We start from the raw sequence: 23,794 nt of genomic DNA, 5'->3' as shown, positions 1-23,794 counted from the left end.
CAACCTGACTTCTAATGGATGGCTCTTACTCTGCAAATTATGTTTTAACTTTATTTATGAGCATTAAAAAATGCTACTTAAGTCAGCTTTTGGAAACACATGAGAGAGGTCTCTGATTTTCTTATAAGAGATCAGACTGAGTGAATAAAGTGAACAAAGAAGCTGAGAAGGTGGTTGGGAACCAAAGCTTTAAATTGCAACTGTAAGGCTGATTTCTGATAGTGCTGCTCCCCGAACCCATTAAAGAAACACTTAACAGAAAAAAGGCACACACCCCCCTGGAGAGCCTTCTACCTCCTGTAGAGATTTGGAAGAAAGCTCACATCTACCCATTAGAAAAAAAGTACTTTTAAGCTTTTAAGTTCAAATTACGGGTCCAAACAGCATATGCTGGAACTGAACATAGTCTTTCTGGGAAGGGATTTGCTCTGAGGCTGCTCTAGCAATAAATAATAAACCTAATCAGGCTTCTTCCCTCTGGAGCACTCAGTTTTGTGATAGTGATATGACGGGGCTTCAGAGCCTCTCTTCTGAACAGGTATTCAGAACACCATTGAAGTATTAAAAAAAACCCAACAAACAAAGCCACTTTTCTTGAGAGGTGCCAGTTAGAGACAGTCACGTTATTTCTGGTTGTATTTTCCTACCACTGCACATCAGCTGCTTCTGAAAAATTACAGAAGAAAAAGAAGTACAATTAAACAGCAGCTGGTGTGACTCCTGTGCATTGCTATGCAAGCCAGGGAAAGCAGCTATTTTATACAAATACTGATTGCAATGTGAGAAAACTATGGACACTCTTATTTTTCTCACAATACTTAGTTACCTGGTATCAAACATCTCTTTGATAGAAACCTTATAGTTTGGCTTTCAAGAGGCAAAATCACTTTAACTGGTTGTGTTAGGACTGCAGATTTCATCTGTCACTGAAAATCCTTCTGTGCTTCCTCTACAAACACAAAAACATCAAACTGTGGAGCTCTTCCAAGGCTGTCAGCTCAAATATCCCTTTCTGGCCTGGAAGATGCTTAAAATGGGAAGTTTCAGAAACAGAGATGAGAGGACCCATGTTTTACCTTCTTCATGCTTGCTGCAAAAACTCCCACTACATGCATTGCTCCTTGCTAGTAGTTCCAAGGATTTTAGTTTTTATTTCTGGATCTCTAAGCTTTGGCTTTTCCCTCTGTATAAACCTTGAAGCCAGTCAGAGGAAATGAATGGTGCTTTTCCACCAGCAGCTCTGTCGAGCCCAGTTGGTGAGCCATGGCTGATATGCCAATGAGTCCCATAACAGCTAGCAATGCTAGTGAAAGGGGGGCTGTTAGTGCCTTTGCTGTAGAAGTTGTTCGCTACTGGGGTAGGAACCCCCCAGCAGCTTGATAGCTGAGCCCTTTCCCCCTCGTGTCCTCATAAATAAAACATAACGGCTGCCGCCCACTCCTGCAGACAGCCGTGTTCTAATAAATCATGTAAATAGTCTTGGAGCTTCACCACCCTTTATTTCACTTGAGTCCCGTAACTCAGCTGTTAATTGGATCTAAGATAAAATCTATTTTACTGCATGTTTCCTAGGCAGGATTCTGTAAAGTCCTCTCCAGAATAATAACCCATAGCATTGCCCTCTTTCTTTTGCTTCTCTCCAGCACCGAGGAGGAGAGCAGTAAGGCAGCATGGCCAAGCTCATGAGAAATTTCCTTCCTCGTGGCTCTCCCTGACTGCTGTGGTTTGGCTGTCAGCTCTGAGCCACCGGCATGCTGGTGAAGATTCACACTGGTTTTAGCAACAGTAGCACAGCTGCCAACTCCAGGCTGCTTCTGCCTCCAGTCCCAAAGTGGAGGTTTCCAAGGGGCCTGGCAGAGTAATCCCTTTGGAGCAATTATACGAGGCTGTTCTAAGCAGCAAATATCTTACCCTACCAGTAAGCTTGTTTGTCAGAAAGATCTTAGAAAGTTCTGGTGTTTTAATTGGTGTAATGCACCTTTTCAGTTGGGAATTTCCTCGCTGAAACAGACATGGGATGTACAACCAAAAAGGCGTTTGGAGGGTTTTTTGTCTTGGAGAAGTAGAACCCCAAATCTTCTGTTTGCTTCTTACTTTCCACTAATTGCAACACAGAAGAAATTTTAGGCCTTTTAGGATAGCTGCTTAAAGTGGTAAATAAAACCTGCACCTGGGGAACTGAGGAACAGCAAGCTTTCTTCCGTTTTTGCCTCTCAAAACTGGAATCCTATTCTAGCAGAAGATTTGTTGCAAGGTCTCTTGTCTAGAAATTGTCACCTCCCTGGTCCTGTCCTGTGCAGAGTGGACAGGGATGTAACTCCTTTTCCCTGCAAAGGACCTGTCCTGTGCTTTGCTGTGCACAGAAAGCACTGAGAGCAGAGAGATGCCCTCAGCCAGCACCATACAGAGCTGCAGCCTTGCACAGGTCGCGTCAGCTACAGCAGACGGGCTACTGGTTTTATTGTTTATAGACCTAACCTGAACCCGTATCTAGGAGCAACAGCAGCATAATTAGCTTTGGCAATTAACACTGCTTAAATGAAGCTGCGGCAGGACCAAAGACACTTCTTTAGATTACAGAAGCAGCAATTAGTGTTTCATTAAAGTAACAAGCCTAGCTAAGCTACTGAGCCTGCCAGGGTGTGCTGATCTAATTTTGGGACCCATCAATAAACCCAACGGGCATTAAAGTGAGATGCATCGAGTCTTTCACCACCACATTTGAGAAGCCTGACGGGAAAGTGACAGAAGATTTTGTATTGGTTAGATAACAGTAACCTCTGTCTACATGTGAGGTATCACTGGGTAGCACCAACTACAAAAAAAGCAGACGGGTGCAACTGGGTACCTCCAATCTAGTAGTAAAGAAAGTAGAAATCATTTCCTGTCTTATCTGTACCCCCATGCAAGTATCCTTTTCATTAGCTTTCTGAAGAATATATCTCTGTGCCAGTTTCACATTGAGTTCTCTGGCTGTTTTTGGTCTGAAAAACAATGCATGTGTTGAAGAACATACTGGGTTTTCTGGATTTGGTTTTAAGTCTTGCCTGCAGCTGTAGGTTGGTGGTTTGTTCACCTTAAATATGAAGTCAGTTCTGCCTTGAAGGGAAGGGGCTGACACCATGCAGCCAGGTGGGTGCTAGTGCTCAGTGTCAGAAGGACCAGGTTTTGTCACTGTTGGACATCAGAGAGTTAGGATGGTAGAGGTACATTACATGGACATACAACTTCTAAATGCCAGGTTTCAAAAACCATTAACTGTAACACAGTGCATGTCCCTCCCTCCCATCATTTGTGCATATTAAACTCCAGCTAACACACCAAACAGTATTTAGTGGTTTTGCTAGGAAATACCACTAGAGAATCAGCAGAATGTACGTTTTTTGTTTGACTGTTCTTTGGTGTAACACAGGGGAAAAAAAAACATCCTGCTGCGAAGCTTTCTGTCATCCTCAGGATTGCACAACACAGCGGTTAACACAGCGTCTTTTCCTTGCAACCTGCTTTGCTGTTTTCCGTGCTTTACTATAACCAGTAATTTTCAGTAACCTGGAAGCTTGATTAAAACAGGCACAGAGCTGTACTTCTGTGAAAGAGGCTGATCTAGTAAAGTCAGGAACTTCCTAAATAGCAGTTTTCTTGGGAAGTGTTCCTGTTGCAGCCAACAGTAAGAAGGGCTTTGGAGGTCTCTCTGCTGAATCAACGTGCACTTTGCAGTTCTATTAAAGCTTTCTTGCAAGAGCCCATTTCTGGATATGCCAGAAAAACAGGAATGCTTTCCTGATTCCTGGAGATGAAAACTTACTAAGGAGGAGAAAGCATGTTCCCCCATTCACAGTTTACTTTGATTAGATGAGGTTTTATTTATGGCTGTATATCAGGCCTGGGACTTCCAAGGGGGGAGAAGTCTCTAATGTGGCTTCCATGAAGCTTCTGCCACTGAGCTGTGTGGAGGGGAAGGAGCTTGGCAATGGGACACCCATTCACAAGCTGGGGACAGGCTCCCTCCTCATGATGTTGTTGTTCAATTCCCACTAAAACTCTTTGACCTCATCGCTGGTCAGCATTGGGAGCTTTTGTCACAGCTCATTACACAGCAGGAATGTGGAAGCCCAGTGACCTTTCTCAGAGGGACAGGCAGAAAAGCAACAGCACAAAGGAGGGAAGAAAATGTCGTACACTTTAGAGGAGAAATAATTGAATGTTATTGTGATGGAAAACACTGGGCTGACAATGGGCAGGGACAAAAATCTTCCTTTTAGGGTGTTGGTTGTGGGACATGTGGGGTTTGGACATCTATTCATTCAGCTGGCTTCAGCTTCCCTTCCTACCCCTCCTTTGGCTACCAGGGAATTTTGGAGGCTGAGGAATGGCTCTCAGGTCCCGGTGATACTGGGCATGGGTTCCTGGACACCTTCATGATGCACTGGAGCGAGGATCAGAGGTAGAAGAGCTGGCATTGCCTTGCATGGCAAAGGCAAAAGAACCAAGAGGTCTAAATGTAACATTTCTAAAGCTATTAAAGAAGTCAAGGCAAACTTTTAGCCTTTCCCCTAAAGCTCCCCAGCTTCTATACTGGGGGACTAGAGCCAATGGGACTGCTCCCGTCTGTGCCTCCAGATTTTCTCCTTCAAACAGGTCAAGGCTTCCATCACATTGTTCCCCCATTCATTTCACTTCCAGTTTTTATTCAATCTGACTTCTCCAGTCTCCTGAGATAAACTGATTAATTCTTTTCCCCTTCGTAGTCCCCTGAGTCCCTTGTTCAATCTTTCCCGCCTCAGTGAGATCTTAATAAATGCTGCCTGTGGCTGGAAGTGGGATTGGGTCTCAGAACTGTAATTAATTCTTTACTTCCTCCATGGCTTCAGTGCTATTTACAGCCATTAGCCCAAGCAGAAGCAGAGTTTTGCAGACTACCTCCTACTTTTGCCCCTGATTAATGTATCTACACTATTTTCTCCTTGCTCTCTTGCTTTTCTTGGTTTGCCTTGTATCCAGTTTACTGTCAACATATGAAAACACTGACAGGTTTCCCATCAAAATGTAATCTCAGAGACAACAATTGCTAGGCTTTCCTCTTTGCTCATGCTATGTTACTTTAAAGCCTCTTAGTCCAGGCTGGCTGCTTGTGACAGGACATCAAGACCCATAGCAGCAGCATGACCATGGTCTTGACTATTATCTCCCTAATTGCTTTCTGTAGTCTCCAGCAGCAGCTTGCAAGATTTTAACTCTAGCACAATGCCTGTCTGCTCTGGGAGAGCTTTGGAGGCATTGCACAGGAGGAGAATGTAACCAACTTGGAGGGAGGTGGGTGAGACCCGGCAGAGATGACTAGGAGGATTGTAAGGTCTGAATGAGAAAAAGCTATTAAAAAGGTTTGTGGTTGTTGGCAGATCAGTAGAGGGGAGCACAGTGAATGTTTGAAGCCTTTAAACACTACAGAATTATGCAGGCTGTTACCATGCATTATAAATAGGAGTGGACTGAAGATAATCTAGGGATAACTGGGTGAGCTGTTCCTGGCTGACTGTGGGAGCCTCCTCTGGCAGGGATAAAAGACCCTGTCACTGTCCCTGTTTTATACTGAGGGAAGTGCCTCAGCCTTCCACCTGGGACCTGCTCAGGGTTTCAGCAGTGAACTCCAAAGCTGCATTCAGTATGCCAGTGAGGGAGCGAATGCAAATTTCCTCCTTCTCTCTCTTTTGGGTGAGATTTATGCCACCTCCACATGCACAGCCTCCTGGCAGCAATAAATCACAGAGGGGGAGGGAATGCTGCAAGGAAACGGTTACCCTGCAGCTTCTGTGTGAGGGGCAGGGAGATGGGATGTGTTGGGATCAGCCATCCGCTCCCAGGCATGTAGCCCTAGCATTGCAAACTTGGTCTGGCACATGCTCTCATTCCTTCCCACGCTACACTAGAGATCAAACCCCCAGAGCCTGGGGATTTGCTTTTTAGTCATCTCCCTTCCCTCCCCTCCTGTACCAGTGTTGCCCAGGTACCCAAGGCTGGGATGGAGCCGTCAACGTCATCTTGGCAGACAGGTTTATTAGAGAGGAGCACTCTGTGCCAAAGCCCTCCCTGGTACGTAATGAGCATTGGCTGCATCACAGACCTACAGCTCATCACAGATCGTCAGCAGTCACCTCTCCCATTGGGACCCCTCTCCTTGGGAACTGTCAGTACTGCTGTCAGGTGTCTTCACCTCTGCACTGCAAAGCAGAAATGGAGGCAGGACAAGGCCACAGCTGTGTACTGCAGGAAGGTTCTTGGTACTCATACCAACCCTGTGAGGCACCAGCTCAGTGCTCTGCTTCAGTTTGCAACTCCTTGGCAAAAATGCCCAGCTGATCTGATAAAACCTTGTCTTTCCCCAGCAGCTTCAGCCATCTCCTAACCTTACCTTGCAGCCTCCCAGCTCCTGGGACTCTGCCTGGGCAGCTGTCAGGACTGGAAACACAGGAGATGCTGAGACCCCTTCACGCTGGCCACAAGCAGCAAGCACAAGAAGACACAAAGGGGACAAGTTCCCTCCAGTGCATCAACGCTGAGCTCAACATGCTCTGCTCCCCACTGCCCCTGCAGCTGGGAGGGTTCAGTCAGGGGAATGAGCCCTGCTCCAGAGGATCCCTGCTCCAGGAAAGGCATTTGGCTGCTGCCTGTAAGCACCTGACTGGTTTAATCCACTTTCAGTGCAGAGCTCTGACAAGCCCCCAGCAGAACTAGGGCAGCTAAAAATACTCAGTGCACAAAGAAAGTAATTTGGTTAGGACTGAAGTGATCTATCTCAAATCAAAAATGTGCAAAATGTGGTCTCATCAGGTCAAGCATCAGAAAAGGAACAAAAGTGTGAACTAGTCACAGGGCTTAAGAAAAGCAGCAAAATCTGAAGATTTTGCTAAACGCCACAGCAAGAACAGAAGGGCCTGTACCAGAATCACAGGGAGGTGCCTGCTCATTTCTCCACCATACGCTGACTTTACCTTTACTGTCAGTCTAAATTCTGCCAATTATTAAATTATCCAACATGCAGCAGGAACGCAGCTCGATGGGATCCAAATGGTGTCACTACAATTATGGTAATTATCTGAAAACAAGCCAATTACTCCCCTCCTTTTCGTGCCAGTTGGTACCAACATAGCAGCTGTTCGAGGCAAATTTGTTACCACGTTACTGTACATTTGTTAAAGGTTGAGGTTGTAGATTCTAACCCTCTTAAATATTCAAAATGCAATAAAGTCGTGGAGCGTATACTGAAGTAGGATTTTTTTAAATGTTGGAAAGGGAGGAATTTCTTTTATATGCCAAGAGAACTGGTGGGAAAGTGATTTACTAACGATTGCTGGCTGGAAATGTGTACTTTGCAATCAGCATAGAACTGAGCTATAAATTAAACTCTGTCAGCTTGTTACCTCTACCCATGTAAAATGAGTTAAATGCAGACGTTTACTGAGGATCTTATATATTTCCCTTTCTTCAGTTTTGGCATTTGGGATGCTCAACACATCCAGAGGCATCCTGCAGGATTGGCCCCTGCATTGGATTCACTTTCAGCAACTCATTCAATTTGTCAAGTGCTTTGGCTCATTAAATCATGGGAGAAGCAGCAACACTCTTACGGAGAGTGAAGGCAAAGGATGGCTCAGCTCTGCACACATCCCTGTGAGCACTGCCCCAGGCAAAGCAAATTGGGCCAACATTGGGCAGAGGAAACTCTTAGCCCACATGAAGAGGCTCCTGAAAAGATGTTATCAGATATCTTTCATTCTGAACCTGTTCATATGAAGGACAGCCTTGCTTAGACTGGTGAAGGTTTCATAACATATAAAACCCCCAATTTGCAACTACTGCCAGAGGTCCAAATGGACCCTTGGTCCACAGATTAGCGTGACCTCTCATTTTTCACAGACCTTCCTTGTAGAAACTAGAATCTTCCATCTCATGTTTGCTACCATATCCTCCCTTGGGCTGACCTTAAATAATTTTTCATGTGATGTTTTGAAATCTTTGGCTTTGATGTGCATAAAACACTTCTTTCAATAAATGTCATGAGCAGATTAAAGAAAATTAAACGGCGGAAAGAAGAGGTAACTACCTTCTGGCTTGAACAGCATCTTCATGACAACTGCATGAATCAGCTATGAAAAATGTGTGTTTCCCTCTTTGTGCTCATGATACGTGCCAGTGGGTTATGTTTATAGCTGTAGGCTTAACATACACCCCCTGCATCTGTGTAATTCCCTGCAGCTCATGTGCAGCTACACAGTCAAGGCACAGGGCAGAGCTTAGTACCTGTGAGCAGGTTAGTGGCATTACCTGCTGCTTTGCTTGAAATAATTAGCCTTGCTCACAGATGACCTTCACAGCAAGCCCTAAAGGCTGACAGATTTGGGCTGTATTGGAGCAACAGAGAAGCACATTTCAGAGAGCTCCTCCTTGAGAAACCTCTGCTACTCACTCCACCATCAGTCCAAAGGAACTGGAGGTGGGCATCATGGTGCCCATGCACCTGGAGCAAGGTTTCTCACTGCTACAGACCAGAGGGTACTGATGCAATCACCTTCCTGGACAACCCTGGTACCTCCCTGCTATTCTTAACTATCTGCTTTCCATTTTCCTTTCCCAGAAGCTCCCTGTTGCTGTCAGAGTGACATGCCAGGACTCTCTGCATTTGGGGCTGTGACCAGTTCCTGCTAACTTGGCAATATGTGAAATACCACCTCTTCCAAGAAAGTGTAAGTATGCTGTCCCCTACTGATCACCAGTCGATTCTTCCTTATTATTTAAGATTTGCTTATTACCTTATCCTTTGCTTCACATTATTTCCACATTTGTTGCCTATTAAAACTGCCCAGCTCAGATTTCTCCCTGTTAAGCAGCAACAAGATACCCAGCCAAAAGAATTACATTTGATAGTGTGGAAAAAAAGAAATTATAAAAAATAATCCAGGCAGTCCCTTGCCCAGTTGTAGCATTAGATATGAATGAGTGTGTAAACAGGTTTCTGCTTATCAGTCCTGCTGCTATCTGCTTGCACACAAACTGCTCAGCCCCACAAAATCCAATTTCCAAGAGGTTAGAGGAGGGAGCTGTTTGCAGAAACAGAGCAATACAAATCTCCAAAGCCACGGCCCTCATTACGCTGATGTTAGAGAGAGAAATGTCGCTTTACTCCTCCTGGCACCCAAAGGTGGTATTTACTTTTGTGACTTTGATTAGAATCAGCCTGGCTTTGCCACCGGATTGTTTCCTCCCATTTTCTTACACTTGTTTGGTGGGTCAGTGAAAGCAGCTGAGTCCCCTCTGCAGTCATTGTGCCCAGAGCAGGCACTGGGCACTGGGGGTCTGCAGTGCACCCTGACACTATGACACAACCATCCCCTGTTTCTCCCAGAACAGCCTGGAAACTTGAGGTGGAAACACCAGTCACAGACTGGCAGCAGAGACAGGAACACAGCCCACTGCCTCCAGCAGGGTGCCCTGCACCAGGCATGCAGTGAAAGCAAGAGGTGCTGTGTTTTGAGGTTTTGCCAAGACCTGGATATGGACAAATGCTGCAGCTCAGTCCTGGAGGAGCTGAACCCTCCGAGTGCCCTATAGCATTGAGGAGGAAGGAGCACAGCATGGGAGATGCTGTGGGCTGGACCCTCTGACCTGGCTGCTGTAGGTGACAGCAAGGAGAATACAGCAGCATCCAGTGGCAGCAGGACTGTGAGGTGCAAAAGACAAATGTGCCTCAGTTCCTGATGTAGGCACAAGCTCTTTGTTTATTCCCAGATAGAGTGATCAGGCAGCCATCTCCTCTCCTCACACCTCCTGGAAAGGGTTGTGGCCCAGAAGCTGACTGCCTTAGTAAAAATGCAAACTGTAAGCTGATTAGATATTCATAGATACTCTTTCTTGATTAGCTCACCATTAATATTTCAGTGTCAGAACTGGATGCGTACTGCCTCCCTGCTTTCTTCCTTCCTGCTTAATTAATTTTGACCATCACTGACAACAGTCTCTAACAGATAGCAGAAATTGAAGTGGGCTGTTCCGTGACTTTGCTTGCTGTAAACAGCTATTTGCAATTCCTTTTCATACATCACCCACTCAGCACAAAGAGACCATGGTAGCAGAAAATGAGTCTCCCTCATAAGGACTTCAGAGCTCCAAAAGAACATTTGCTTATTTGATAAAAATATGCAAAAAGACAATGCAGTGGGCACAATTCAGCAACAAGATTTGTGTCTCACCTCATAATCTGCTGGCTGTGATGCCAGTAAAAAAAAAAAGTAGAAAGGGATAGAATTGTTAATTTCTCTTTAAAAAGAAAGGGCCTTTGATTTAGGGTAGCTCATAAAAGCCAGAGTATTGCCCAGCTGTGAGGGGTGTGATAATTTCTGCAACTGCAGCAGTAGTATGAGCAGCTCACTTCATAAAATGCAGGCTGCATGGCTGCCTGATGCACAGCACACACATCCACAGCTGATAATACGACATGCTGCTAATAGTCTGTTTGATTTTATTGATGTGCTCAAGATATATGGGGGCAGAAGAAGCAGCGAAGCACAAATTATACAGCAGCGTTTGTTCCAGCCCAGCCCAGGGGACTGTCTGCATTTGCCTGTGCTCCTCCTGGGCCCAAAGGGATGGAAGCTCACCTGCATGACAGGAGGCTAGTTGCCACCTCCCAGGTCCACATGGTCCTGTAACAACATGGACTGGGATTGCTGTCACAATGTGCCTACCTGGGACCAAAGCAGCACTGGCTTTGCAGAAACAACATTTTTGCTTTTTTTTGCTGCCACCTGGGCTGCATGCTGCTGCTGTAAAACCAGCCCTTTGCTGCTGGACACACTCCACACCTCCATCCGTTGCAACAGCCCATCCCACCCTAACCTACAGCCTCTCCTTTCCCAGGGAATACACCACAATGGTGATCCAAGGCAAGCAGAAAGGCAGGAGTGACATGTTGCAGCCTTGCTCAGCTCCATCCCTTCCACACAGTAACTCAGGCTGTTAAATGCCTGGCCAGAGCTCACCATCTGCTTCCAGTCTTCTAGGAATACTGCTGCATAATTCAATCAAAAAGGAGAAGATCCTTGTTTCACTGAATCGTAAGTCACTCATCAAGTAATTATATTTTTGTATCCCTACCAGGAGCAACAGGGGCTGTTCATTTTATCAGCTTTAGCAGCCAGAGCCATGCTCTGCCAAGGTTATGGGTGGGAGAAGAACACTATTTAACATTTCCTCAGACATCCAAGACTTATCCATGTTTTTAGTTTTTGGTTAGGCAAGTGACTAAAGCCTTTCAGGACCAAGCCTTTGTCCAGGAGTGCTCTTATTGTGAAGCATAGAAAATGCGCCACTTGGACCAGAAGAGCTGACCAAACCATCAAAATGAAGCTAATTCCCAGCAATATGATTATGTCAGGTCTGCTCTTCCAGGGCAGAGCTGCTTCTGCAGTTGCTGCCTAACCAGGGAGCAAAATCCTGTTTATCCTAGCAGCTGGAAGACACACGGGGTTGCATCCCCCTCATGCTGCCTTAGATAGGTCAGATGAGATTAGTTCAGGGGAAAAGCCAACCAACTTGGTCCATCAGAAGTGCCTGGGATGCAACTCGCAGGACGAAAAAAACAGAAGGAGTCTTTTGAAAAGATCCCAAATGGTAATCTTTCTGGAACCTTTTGTTGCTCTTTGGGGCAATTTCCCCATGTTAGACACTTCCACTATCCCACAGTTTGTACCGTTTCCCCAGACAGCCATCCCTTAGCACCACTGTCCTTTCCTGGGTTAGGTCTCCACCTGCTCTTTCAGTGCCCCAGATGTTCAGTCTTAGACAGATTTATTCCTGTGACTTTGAAAAGGGCTTCACCATGTTTCCATCTGTGTTTACACTCAGCGCGGGATAAATTCTCCTCCTAGAAGATCTGTTCCTTACCAGCAAAGAAGTACGACTCAGCATAGATTCAGATGGGAAAGCAGAGCAAAACATTTCCAAGCCAGCGCTTGCCTGGGAGCTGTGCTATGTGCCCACACAAGGACAGAGACCTCTGCCAGACTACCTGCATTATCAAACTGTGCAAGAAGGAAGTGGGATCTGGCCCAGAGCCACTGCTCACACATCCACTCTCAGGGCTGGTTCCCCAATTTACCCAGCACCTCCTGCCAGTTACTCATTCAGGATACTGAAACCAAATGCTCATCTACAGCAAGCAAAGCAGGACTGAAATGCCCCACATCCCCGTGAGGGGTCTGACCCAGCTATCTGGGATCCTGCTGGCCATCTGGGGCTGTGGTGTTGGAAAGGCCCATTTTGTCTGACCTTCATAGCTCCTATCTCTGTGCCTTCTCTTAAAGCAGGACTGGCTGATGCACCAGCACAGCCGTTTTTAACTGCCTGGGCAATTTGCAACACAAAGGACAGTGAGCAGCTGCAGCCCAGATTTATCACCTTGCTCACCAAGGCTAGGCCAACACATCTCCGCTGTACAGCAACAGCAACGCCCCAGAATGACTTTCCAGGTGAATCTACAGATAGCGTGAGCTTCATCTAATCTCAGGAGGACAGATTTTGAAGCATATAGGGACTCACTGCTTCATCCTAAATCTGGCATCAACTTTCAGGTTTCAGGGCAGCATGCTGATGCTGACAGACGGCTGTATGTGCTGCCCTCATTGCTGTGTCCTGACAGGTCCTTGTCCATACCCACGTTCAGTTGGCTGTTACATTAGTGAGGATCCAACCAGCCCAGCAAACATTTACATCTGACACAAAAGCCAGCGTCTATTTTTCCATAAGGCCAAAACCTTCCAAAATTGACAGACACAAGGAGGGCTGGACACCGGGGTTGACCAAAACTCCCTGATATGCATGCTTCTCTTGAGCAGACTGAACTACAAACTGCCTCTGAGTCCTGAGCTCCCTGTTAGCATTGGAGAGAATGGGGATTTTTTTCTCTGCATTACACCACACAGTCCAGATGGATGAGTCAATAAAGATCATGCGACATTTATGTAATTGCTTCAGGATGCATGAAATTCAGCTAGGAGTTCCGTTCCCCATAGCAAAGGAGGATATTCAGGTGGCCCTGGAAGAGGCTTGCAAGGGTCTGTCTCCCTCTTCCCAGCAACAGCAGATACAAACATGAGCCAAGCCAGGGGAAAAAAGGGAAAAGCCGAACTGTTTCTGAAGGGAAATACCACCTGAAGCTCACAATCACATAGCAAGGAGGTAAGGAGACATGCTTCTTCCCAGCACTGTGGGCATGCAGTAAGCAGGCTGGGGAGCCACTAATGACAGCTGTTAACTGATAGATGCTCTGAAGCTTTGCAGGAGCTGGTCTATTATGTCCTTTCTGTGCTATCTGCAGCCTGAACTTAAATGGGAAGAAGGACCCTCTCATGCAGTGGTTCTCTTCTGCAACAACCAACAAGCACAGTTAAGCTCCACGAAAGATGAACCATAATCAAAGCCATCTCTCCCCAAAAGCTCATGTGGTGTGAGGGAGCTTGCTAGGAAAGGTATGTCTGGAAGAACATTCTGATAACACCCCTGAGCTCCATGCTGGTACCTTGAAAATGACAGAATGAGAGTAAATGTCCTGCATTGTAGAAGAAGGAACAACTAACTGCCTGTAAACTGAATGGAAATTAACACAGACAAAGGGAAGCAAATTCCCTCTAAAACGGAAGTATAGATTTTCGCCATCTGAAAGATATGGCTCTGGCACAGTGCTGGGGTCCTTGGGGCTGGCTTGTATTTCCTCAGTCTTTGGAGCCTCAGTGGCACTTGTTATTTGTCATTCCCACTTATTACAAAGCACTGTTATTATTTACAAAATATACTTTTTATGGACTGTTACTGCATCCAAGTGCAGTAACTGACCTAAACTCAAATCCCCAGGAGAACTGTTGAAAGAGAAGCAATTCAGCCACATATTAATATGACAAGGATTTCCCCAGATTTAAGGCAATAGGAAATATGTTTTGTACAACAGAACTAGTCCTTTCCCACAGTATAAAACTGCTCTTTTTCAATGACAGCAATGAAAGGATATTGCTTCTGTCACTGATGTCACTGGAAATGTATTGCCCTTTTCCAAGAAACCAGTGAAAGGACATGGCTGGTTTATTCTCTCAATGAGGCTACTCATTTAGAGAGAAATACATTGCCTCCAGCATTAGCCCAGACATACTGCTCCTGCTGTGTTCCCTGCCTGAAGGAAGGGCAAAGGCACCATGTCAGAGGGTTTGTGCCAACTGGCAGAACTGAAGAAAAGCAAAGGAGAGTTTGAGAACTAAGCAGAAGAAAGAAAACTGTCCAACTGTCAGAGACAGAAATGAATTCGTAACTTCTCTCACGGAGGGTGAAGTGGGGCTCAGCTGCTGTACAGTGCAGCCAGGATCTGGCCCCTTCCCCTTCAGCAGCTCTGCACCTCGTATGAAATGAGCTTAAACCCTGGGAAGGCTAATGTACCCTTAACCTGGCTGTTAGGAAAGCTGCCAGCCCTTCTCCCTTTTACTGCTAAGTTTAATGGTCTGTCTCTCCAGTGAAGATTTTAGGTTTTCAAAGTAAAATGAAATGGTTCTCAAACCAAGATGATCTATCACATGAATGTATGCACCAAAGAGCATGGAGAAATTACTTTTTCAGCAGGAACAGAAATTTCCTCCAGTGAAAGGCCGAATTTGAGTCAATGTCTGTGGTTCCACTTTCATTCCTGTCTATCTGCAGATCTGGCAAGTTCATTTTGCTCCTCTGCAACATCCTCCCAGGAGACACCGCCCACTTGGAAGGTAGATGGAAAAAAAGTCAATTGTCTGTTTTAACATGGGAGTTCATCAAATTCTCTTGCAGAGACTGGTGGAATAGCATCATCTGGGCTTTGGTGCTGGTGCTGAGCATCTCCACAGTGTTCAGAGCAGTCTCTGCTCCAGGACACATTAGCCTAAGACCCAGGATTGTTATGGCTTTTACTGAGCTGAGTTCTGAAGCAAATTGGCAAAAAATGCTGCAAAAGAGGATCTGCATCAGTGAGTGTAAAACTTGAGAGCACACATAAGTCAGGCATAAGCAATATTGGCACTGGAGCAAAGCACCTCTCGGGCTGGGCTGCAGCAAAGGCCTGTCAGCAGGCTCCTAGCATCAGACGTGTATTAGTTGTGTCAGGAATTAGTGAGAGTTCACTGACTTAATAATAACATGCCAAAGGCAGTTTTTCAACTTTGCAAATGTAATTAAAGAAAACAGGGGGGGAAATTATTGCTTCCAACGGTGTTGACCACTGTCTCTATTGCAAGGATGAGATGTGAAATGCAGAGGGGAGAGTGTAAAGATGGCAATGAGGACCTGAGCAGTGATGAGGATCATGCAATTACAGCTGTGATGGGAGCATTGCTCTTTACAGAAAAGGAAGGCAACGGGAAAACAGAAGTGCTGTCCTTGTGACTCAGGAGCTGGACCCATCCCCAAGGTCAGGGTTTATGCTGCTAGTTTTTACTTTCATGCCCAAGCACTTCACATCAGGACTGGACTTTGCTTTATTTTTGGCACTTCTCTTGCTTAGACAAATCTTGCAGTTTTGGGCAACCTTTCTTGGATGGCTGGAAACAGCTTTATGGCAGCATTTCTTCAATGCTACTCTGGTGACTGAACATACCCAGCATCAAGACTCAGCATGTTTTTCAAGACGTTATTGCCACAGGAAGAGGGACCGTGTGGGCTCTGTGATAAAAGCCAAGATGCTATTTTTAAAATAGGGATGGGGGAAGCTTTGGGTGATTTTAAATCAAATCAATGGCTGGACAACAGGGCGCTGCTTCCCCCTGCCTCCGCTGCCAAGTTCCTCTTCAGATTCCCAGGGCTGTCTTGTGACAAACAATCCTTATTGTCAACAGGATGGGGCTCCCACCGCAGCCATGAGAACGCCCTTCAGGAAACCGGTTATGGGTCGGCCCCTGCCCAGGCTGTGTTGGAGCAGGTGGGAACAGCTGCACAATCTGAGAATGGCTCCCCCTTCTCCTCAGCCATTCCTGAACATTCTTAGTGTTGGTTGCAGCACTGGTGACACAACCCCAAACTGTCCCCTGCCTTGGGCAGGTGTCTGCTCCATTTATGTCTCCTCAATGAGGTGTTGCAGGGGCCATGCTGTGACACTGCCAGCACCCTGGGAGCAGTGGGCATGTCCCCACCGTCCAGTGGCCCCTGCAATGTCCTCAGACATTGCTCTCCAGCATCCCCAACAGCTGCTGGTGCCATTATTTCAATCATGACTACTGGTACCTGGCCATCAGAGATCCCATCAGGCACACTCCAAAACTGCCTCTCATGGTAGTGACAGCAGCAGGAAAGAGAAGACTCCCACAGTGTTTTAACAGCAGGTCAGCAATTACCAGGCTATGACCCCTCTAATTGCTGCAACTGTGGAGATGCTACCAAAGGTCGGAGGACAGAGGCAGCTTGGTTGTACACCCTCTTGGTGCTGTTTTTATCTAAGTTACTAATTACATATTACCTATATGTTACCAGGCTGATCAATACTAGTCTGAGGAATCAATATGGACGTGGATGACTGTGCTGTTTGCCATTCAGAACCTGCACAAGCTGGAAAAAACAGGGCACCACTGATCCCAAAGGTAGGCCAAGATGCAGGGTGGGACAGGAGGCGCAATGGGGACAGTGACCACACGTTGCCTTCCTAAGTAGCACTGTGACACAGGCACTGAGACAGCCTCCTGGCCAGGGACTTGCCACATCCATGCTAACTGCAGCACATGACTGCATCCCAAAGCTGGGGCAAACCTCCCACCCATCCTGCAGCACTCCGTTGGGAACAGCACATTCCATTTTAATCTAGGTTGCTTTTCAGTCCTTGGAACACAGTGTGTTTAAAAGATTCACACTGATCTGAAAATTGACAGTTCTCTTGATGTGTTCTTACCTGATGATCGAGAATCACCAGCTACTTCAGCAAGCACAATGTCTCCTGCATTTTGCTTTGCTGCTTAACTAACCAAAAGCTGAGACTATCTCTGTAATGCCACCATGCTTCTGCCAGCAAGAGGGATCTTGGCTGCAGAATGCAATCACATTTTGCAGGAAGAAGCGCTTGGGACTACCATGACATTTGGGATTAAAGTGCAGCTAAGTAAGGGGAGTAACTGGGAGTTTCTGCCTGTCTTGCTGGAGTCTCATGACTGTTCTGATTCTGTCGTAGCAATGCTGGGAAATTACTCTTTGAAACCAAAAGAGCCTGAGAAAGGCATGGGCAGGTCAGGGTCATTTGCCCTCAGCCTGCTTTTGTCTTGTGCAGTGAATTGATGGCGGTAGGATTAGACAGAGAGCAGCGTGGGGCAAATGTAAAACTCTCCCCTAAGGCTCCCCTCGTGCTCGACTGTGCCTGTGCCCTCAACAAGATGCAAAGCTCTGCAGCCTCCTCCTGTCAGGCCACTTCACAGGCATGTCTCAGAGCCCAGGGAAAGGATCAGCAGCTTTGGGGCAGCTTTGGGTGCATCCAGTTACTAACCACTGATGGATCAGCCACCACTCACCAGCAAAGCAAGAGCCCTTTTTCTGAAAAGCTCATGGTGAAAAGCTCCTGAAAAGCAACACAATCCTGGTTTTTATTGAGGCCTTAGGGTAGCTAAAGTTGCTGTGGAGTGAGGCTTCTAGCCCCTGCTGCTGGCCTGGGAAGACCTGGTACTTTTTCTAAGCAGCAGATGCAGTCCTCTTTAGTGCCAGTAGCTTAATCCAACAGCAGACCTGTAATCCTTCCCTTAGTCCCACAAGCCCCAAAAGCAGAAAGCTGCCCAGATTTGCTGTTCGATGAGGTTTACTCAGCCTCAGTTGCAATCTCAGTTTCCACCAGCAGCAAGCCTCATTCCCCTGGAAAGGCCATTCCCACGGGAGCGCAGATGCTCCTGAGCCAGGAACAGAAACGGTCCATGCTGGAAACCCAGCAAAGGCTGCTTTGGCTCTTAGCACCCTGCAGCCTTCAGGACACTCCTAATGCAGTGACACTACTGGGGCCTGTGTGGCCTGCCGTAGCTCAGAGTGGAGCCTTGGGGCAACCCAGGGCATCACCAACAGTTGCCTTTGGGTGAAGCCAGTGCCTGGGACACTGTGATGGCACCGTGTTCCTGCCAGCAGCTTTGCCACTGGCAGTTACTTGAAAACTGGTCTGAGAGCTTTGCAGAGAGAAACTGTAATGTCCAGCTATAAACTGCAGGCCCCCTGGCACAGCACCCAGAAGCGACCAGAGAGGTTGTACAAGCACAGCCAGCCCTGGAGAACATCCCCTGCCTTTTCCTTACAGCAGGAAACATTTCTCCCTGGATACAACTCCTAATTTTAAAATGCCAGCAAACAGGCTTTTTCTGAAAACTAACTGTAGCAAGATACCAGCTCTACCTCCCTTTGCACTCCCAGTGCCTGGCGTTAGCCCCAGGGCCCACCTCCATCAGCAGCAATAGGCCACAGCTGGAGGTTGGGGCTGCCCTCCCCACCCCTAACCCACACATAAATGGGGCCAGCTTGGCTTCCTAAGCCTCTTCAGAGGTGCTGCTGAGCAGGTTTGGGAGGAGGTATCATAGTAGAAATGTAATTTTAGTGAGCTGGCATCACACTTGGGGAGTGAGCTCTAATCTCTCAGGCAGCTCTGACTTTGCCTTTAGGGTGTGAGAGCTGAGCAAATGTTCTGTCTTTTCTCCTTTCCCCCTCTCCATGTTGCTCTGCTGTTCATTTATCCTTCGTTTGGGATCATCCTCTTGTCATTTATGTGGCTATGGTGGTTGGGTTTTTTTTCTAAGGGGGGGATGCCAGGCATCAGGAATCATATGTTCAGCATATGGTCGCAATTAGCCCAGCTCTGAACCCTGATGGCATGTCTGTGTCTGCAATTAATGCTCTTCGCTATCTGTGTAAGGTTTTTATCTTCTTTCCTTCTGGGGCTAGAAAAGGAGCAACTTGGATCTCAAAACACAGCAGTAAAGTGTTAAAGGCATAGTTTGGGCCCTTGCTGTGGGGCTGGTCTCAGGATTGATTCTTGTTTGGTTCAGCTTGGCCTTTGCACCTGGATTTATGTGAGTGTGGCTCAGGGTGCCTGTCTGATACAGCACAGAGGCTACGGGGACTGGTTCTGGCTCTCCCAGTGCCTCCGCTCATGTACTTTATGGCATGTTTCATGCACCTGGCTCTTTTATTAGGAAATCAGACTCAATGTTTTATAGTGTTAAGCTTCTTTATTCATGCCTATGGTTCTCTGCAAAGCATCTTGAGGTTTTTTTTATGGGATGGGAAAATGGGAGCAAAGTCTGGATTTCAGGGGGGAAATACCATGGCAAGCAGGGGGAAGGTGCCTGCGAGATGAGCGGTGCTTCAGGGAAACACAGAGGAGAAACACAGCCCCCTCCCACTGCTCCACTGGCATCTTGTGGTGATTTTGTAGGGGTTCCCCTGGCAGAGGGGGAAAGGTGCTTTACCAAATCTCATGGGCTTGCTCTGCTTTCCTTCTTTCCCATATAAATTCATCTACCCTAAAAATCGCTTCTTTTTTCTATTAGATAGTGTGATTTTGGGGGAGGAGTTTATCTTGCTGTCACCTGGCTGCAGCTGATTTTAAATGAAGATGAGAGGAACAGGGAGAGAAACTGGGGGAGGTAGGGGGTGGGTGGGCAGGATTTCTGAATCCAAATACATTAAGCCATTTAATTCTGTTGACTCAGGGCTGCCTGGCTCTGAATAAGAATTAATCCACAGTGAACCAAAATTAAAAAGCACAATACAAAATGCTTAGCGAGGCACTGCCAGGGTTTGAAGCCACCCATTAGCTTGCTTGAACATACCCAGTAAATTTTAATTTGTCAGTAACGCTCAGAGCCTACAGTTTATTTACAGCCTGTTCAATATTACCCAAACCCCTCAGAGAGCCTCATCTGTATTTATCTGCCACAGTCAGTTTCCTTTCCAGGGACATTTCCTAATCCCTTGCTTGTCTCTTGTTGCAGAGCCAGACACAGCAGGGATGTGCCACCCCCCAGGCAAAGGTAATGCAGACCCCTTGCTGTCCCACTTACCCTCTGCACAGGAGGCCACCCTGAGCCACGCCTCAGTGACCCACACCATCCCCATGCTGGGGCTGAGACCTCCTGGCATGGGGCTCCTCTGCCCTGCAGCCACCAGCCAGCACAGAGGGGTGATGGGAATCTCCAAATTGTGTCCTCTAAATGACGCACAGGTCAGTAGTAACGGGGTACAGGCAGGAGCAGCTGCCTCTATGGACCCACAGCCTGGCTGAGCTGGAGCAGCCATGGCTAACAGGCCAGGCCTCTCCATCTGTTCCCAAATCAGCTCCTGCTGGATGAGCCCTGGTGAGGAAAACATGTAACAGGATTGCCCTCAAAAGCAGCTTGAATGCTGCTGAGCAGATAAGGAAGCCTGGCTGGCCCTGAGGATTTCTCCAAGTAAAGGAGTTTATTATCAGGCACAGGCATGATGGGCGGTTTAATCTCCTGTCATGGCTTATGTCCAATTGGGGTGGTTTGGTCCAACACTTTCAGGTCCCAGAGATGCAGCTGGGTGGGGAGACAAGTCTCATTTGGGATTTGTCCTTCCACAGCACAAGGATGGACCTGCCCCAGCTGCCTGCCTTCTCCCATCTGCATTAGCATCAACAAAGTCATTTTCAGTAGATTCTATAAGGATGGATGCAGGTGGCAATTGCCAAGTGAAGGGCCACTCACTTTTCTGCCACTGTTGGTTAGAGTTTGCAAGCTCCTCTTGCTGCTAAGATACACAATGCTGTGAATGGCCAGGCAGCATCCTGAGGAAACCCCACTTTTCCACCCCAAAGAGCAAAGTCCCCATCACTTGCCTGCTGCTGTCTGCATGTAGCCAGCTAGGGTGCAGACTCTCTTCTCACAGGCTCCACCAGGCAGCAGGACAGCGACGATGGCCAGCAGTGAGCTGAGGGCCAGCAGGGCACAGCCACCTGCACACAGCACGGCACTTGTCTGAAAGGATATGGAGGGCTGTCAGCAAGGTCATCCCCCACCAACTAGCCCAGTGACACCACCCCACGAATTCCCCTCTTCAAGTGAGAAGTGGAGCCCCATCACGGGCAGCTTCTCCTGCTTTCTCCTGTTGCTTATACCTTCTTAATGCTTACACCTTCTTCTGTTGCTTAAATTCACTATTAAGTCTTGAGCCCATGGTTCACATGGTCCCAGGGGTTATAACTCTTTGGGCTATGGTGATAATAGCAAATGTATTACATGCATGAAGGGCTATGTCACTAATACAAGTGCCATTAGATGCCTGCAATGCATGTCAGTGCCTCCACTGAGAGCTGAAACTTGTGCCAGCGCCTGCTCCTGCAAGCCTGGCAATTAGAGGGTGCTTTGCCAGTGATGCTCCACAGTGGGGAACCTCTGCAAAGATTTCATTGCAGCCAGACTCTGCTGACACAGCAGGCTGCTTCCACCCCATAGCCCAACCCACCCACCTTCAGCAGACCCACCAGCCCTTCCCTGCAGCAGCCATGGCTTTGATTTAGCTTCTCTGGCAACAAAACTGGGTCATTCGGTACTGTTATTCAAACCCAGCTCACTCTGTGTGATGAAGCTTTGAGGCACTGGAGGCTAGGGGAGTACCTGGCAGGCAGTTTTCCCCTGGGGGCAGAACGAAGGGGCAGTAAAAAGGGAGGCCAGCACAATTTGCAGCCTGTCTCCTTGCCATCACCTGGCCGGGGTAGAAGCAATTTTGCTATTTAATATTCTGGCTTTAAGATGCAAACTGCATCAGCACCTAAAACTGGGAAAAGCACTAATTTATAGCAAAACAACTCATATTTTGGTATGGGCACCCAATTGCTGCACTGTCACTGTTTCTGTCCCCCTTGCAGGTTACACTTCTAATGGGATGGCACTGGCAGCAGGAAGGTCCCTACACCAGCAGTGACACATGCCAGCCCAGCCAGGGCACAGTGTGAGCCAGGGCAGTGAGGGGATGTGTGCGTCTTCTTCCATTACCCAGCTCATGGCAGCGTTCAAACAGCACAAGGGCACCTCAGTCCCAGCATTGTGGCAGCCACATCAAGACCTGGCGTTTCATAGCAAATTCCATGAAACACTTCTGGCTTTGGTGAGTCACTCTGCAGTAACATCCACCTCATGGCTCCCTAAGGCAGCACAGCTGTTAAGACAGGTCTCATCCCCATCTTTCTAACGAGCCTCATTTTCATAACCTGCGCAGGAGCTGCCCTAAGGAGCTCAGGTCCCTCTTCCACCTGCCCTTGTCCAGCCCTCTGGCTCTGCTGAGACATTCTGGGTAGAAATGCTCAATTTTCCTTTCTTAGTTTTCCCCTATATTTGAGTTTTTGGTTTACTATAGGAACAAACCCAATACATGTTTCCATTCATGTCCCCACCACCACCACCAGAGACATAAATAGTCTGCTAAATCTAAGTTATGCTGAGGAAACACAGGCAGGCTCAGGGGGCAGAGGAATTGGGTTTACCCTGTGATGGAATCCAACCAGCTAAAAAATCCCTCCAGCACTAGCAGTGCTGCTCCAGAGGTCTAGCACTGCCCTACATCTTCCTGCTTCATTTACTGCTGAAGTGGTTTTAGCAGCTGTACTTGCTGGTGCTGTGGCAGAACCACCAGCTGCAGGGTCCTGCCTGGGAGCTGCCACTGCTCCAAAATGGGACACACTAGTGCTGGCAAGTAACAGGCCAGGGAAGCACAGGCACCACCCTGACAGGCCAGTGTGAGTGCTTCCACCAGTGCTGTACAGTGATTAGAAATCAGCATCTTATTTATAGCCTATTTATACACTGCACAAGCAAGGAAAACACTGTCCCAGCAATAAATTAATTCCTGACATGTAATGTAAAAGGCACAACAGTGCAAACAGCTGCTGGGAGAAAAGGAGAGGCTGTGGCAGCAGGTCTATCTGCTCCTCCCTGGGGCCTTCCAAGCCAGTGAGACCTAAAGAGGGAAGTGCTGCTCCAGGGCAGAACAGATTGGGACACCCCAGCAGGGACCAGCCCCTTTCCCCATCTGTATTCCAGGAGGGACCCACAGGGATTGGGGTGGGATGGGTGACCCTATTACACAGGTACCCTCCTAGTTTGAGGTCCCATGGAGAGAGCAGCTGATCCTCACTGCTCCCAGGGAAGCAGCAAGGAAACATGGACTCATAAAAGGATTACTCTGCCCAGTATCTGAATTCCACCCAGCAACCTGCTAAACCATCCTCCTTCACGAGGCCCATTAATTATTTAGTGCAATGAATTTTTCAGCAGAAAGGGGTCTTGTGAAGCAGGCTTGTTCCTCTCTTGTGTGAAGCACATTATTTTTAATGATCCATGTTCTTCTTAATTATGGTAGTGCAAATCCCCTAAAAACTCACAGCTCTTGTTGGAAACAACCTATGAGCTACTAACCCCCACAGAAAGGTGCAAAGATGTTTTTGAGGACATAGTGCCAAAAAAAAGTGCAAACAGGATGTGTGCAGGTGTGTGTGCCACTGAAAGATGAGCTGGGTATGGTTCAGGTTCTGCCATCAGTGTTCCTAGAAGCAGCAGCAAGACTGCGGGGTCCCGGGACCAACAGCACCCTGATGTGCACAGTGCTGGCCAAAAAAAGACCAAATCCAACCAGGCCATGGCAAAGGGAACTAAGTTCTCATTGTGAATAAATGTGTTAAAATTCCTGTGGGCAAGAGGTGTAGGTAAACAGTGAGGTTTGTTTTCTGCCATGTGGGCCAGGAAAGCTGAGCCACAGAACAGCCACC

The 23,794-nt window shown here is 47.4% G+C and overlaps 2 protein-coding genes across 8 annotated transcripts in view; one reads left to right on the top strand and one right to left on the bottom strand.

The window, feature by feature from the left end:
* LHFPL7 (LHFPL tetraspan subfamily member 7) overlaps positions 1-23,794 on the bottom strand; it is a 60,361-nt gene that overhangs the window by 28,218 nt on the left and 8,349 nt on the right. Inside the window, exon 2 of the mRNA XM_057416162.1 lies at positions 20,870-21,008. Within this exon, the coding sequence (XP_057272145.1) occupies positions 20,870-21,008 (139 nt within the window). The remainder of the gene's footprint in view (positions 1-20,869; positions 21,009-23,794) is intronic.
* SPATA22 (spermatogenesis associated 22) overlaps positions 1-23,794 on the top strand; it is a 63,106-nt gene that overhangs the window by 37,034 nt on the left and 2,278 nt on the right. Inside the window, exons 10-14 of one of the 7 annotated variants that reach the window (XR_008972997.1) lie at positions 8,633-8,741; positions 10,912-11,108; positions 16,528-16,634; positions 20,004-20,042; positions 21,899-22,133. The gene's annotated coding sequence lies outside the window, so the exon portion shown is untranslated. Of the gene's footprint in view, positions 1-6,416; positions 6,917-7,486; positions 7,868-8,632; positions 8,742-10,911; positions 11,109-11,287; positions 11,441-11,924; positions 12,464-15,896; positions 16,375-16,527; positions 16,635-20,003; positions 20,043-21,898; positions 22,134-23,794 lie in introns of those variants that run through there. The other 6 variants (XR_008972998.1, XR_008973000.1, XR_008973001.1 and 3 more) reach the window with 6 other exon arrangements.

The sequence above is a fragment of the Pezoporus wallicus genome, unplaced genomic scaffold (genome assembly GCF_028554395.1).
Source record: "Pezoporus wallicus isolate ANWC-B61680 ecotype Strahan unplaced genomic scaffold, APGP_CSIRO_Pwel_v1 contig_8517, whole genome shotgun sequence".
In the NCBI taxonomy this organism is placed as follows: Eukaryota; Metazoa; Chordata; class Aves; order Psittaciformes; family Psittacidae; genus Pezoporus; species Pezoporus wallicus.
The sequence above is the reverse complement of the archived record's forward strand: the minus strand, read 5'-3'. Positions and strand labels throughout refer to the sequence as shown.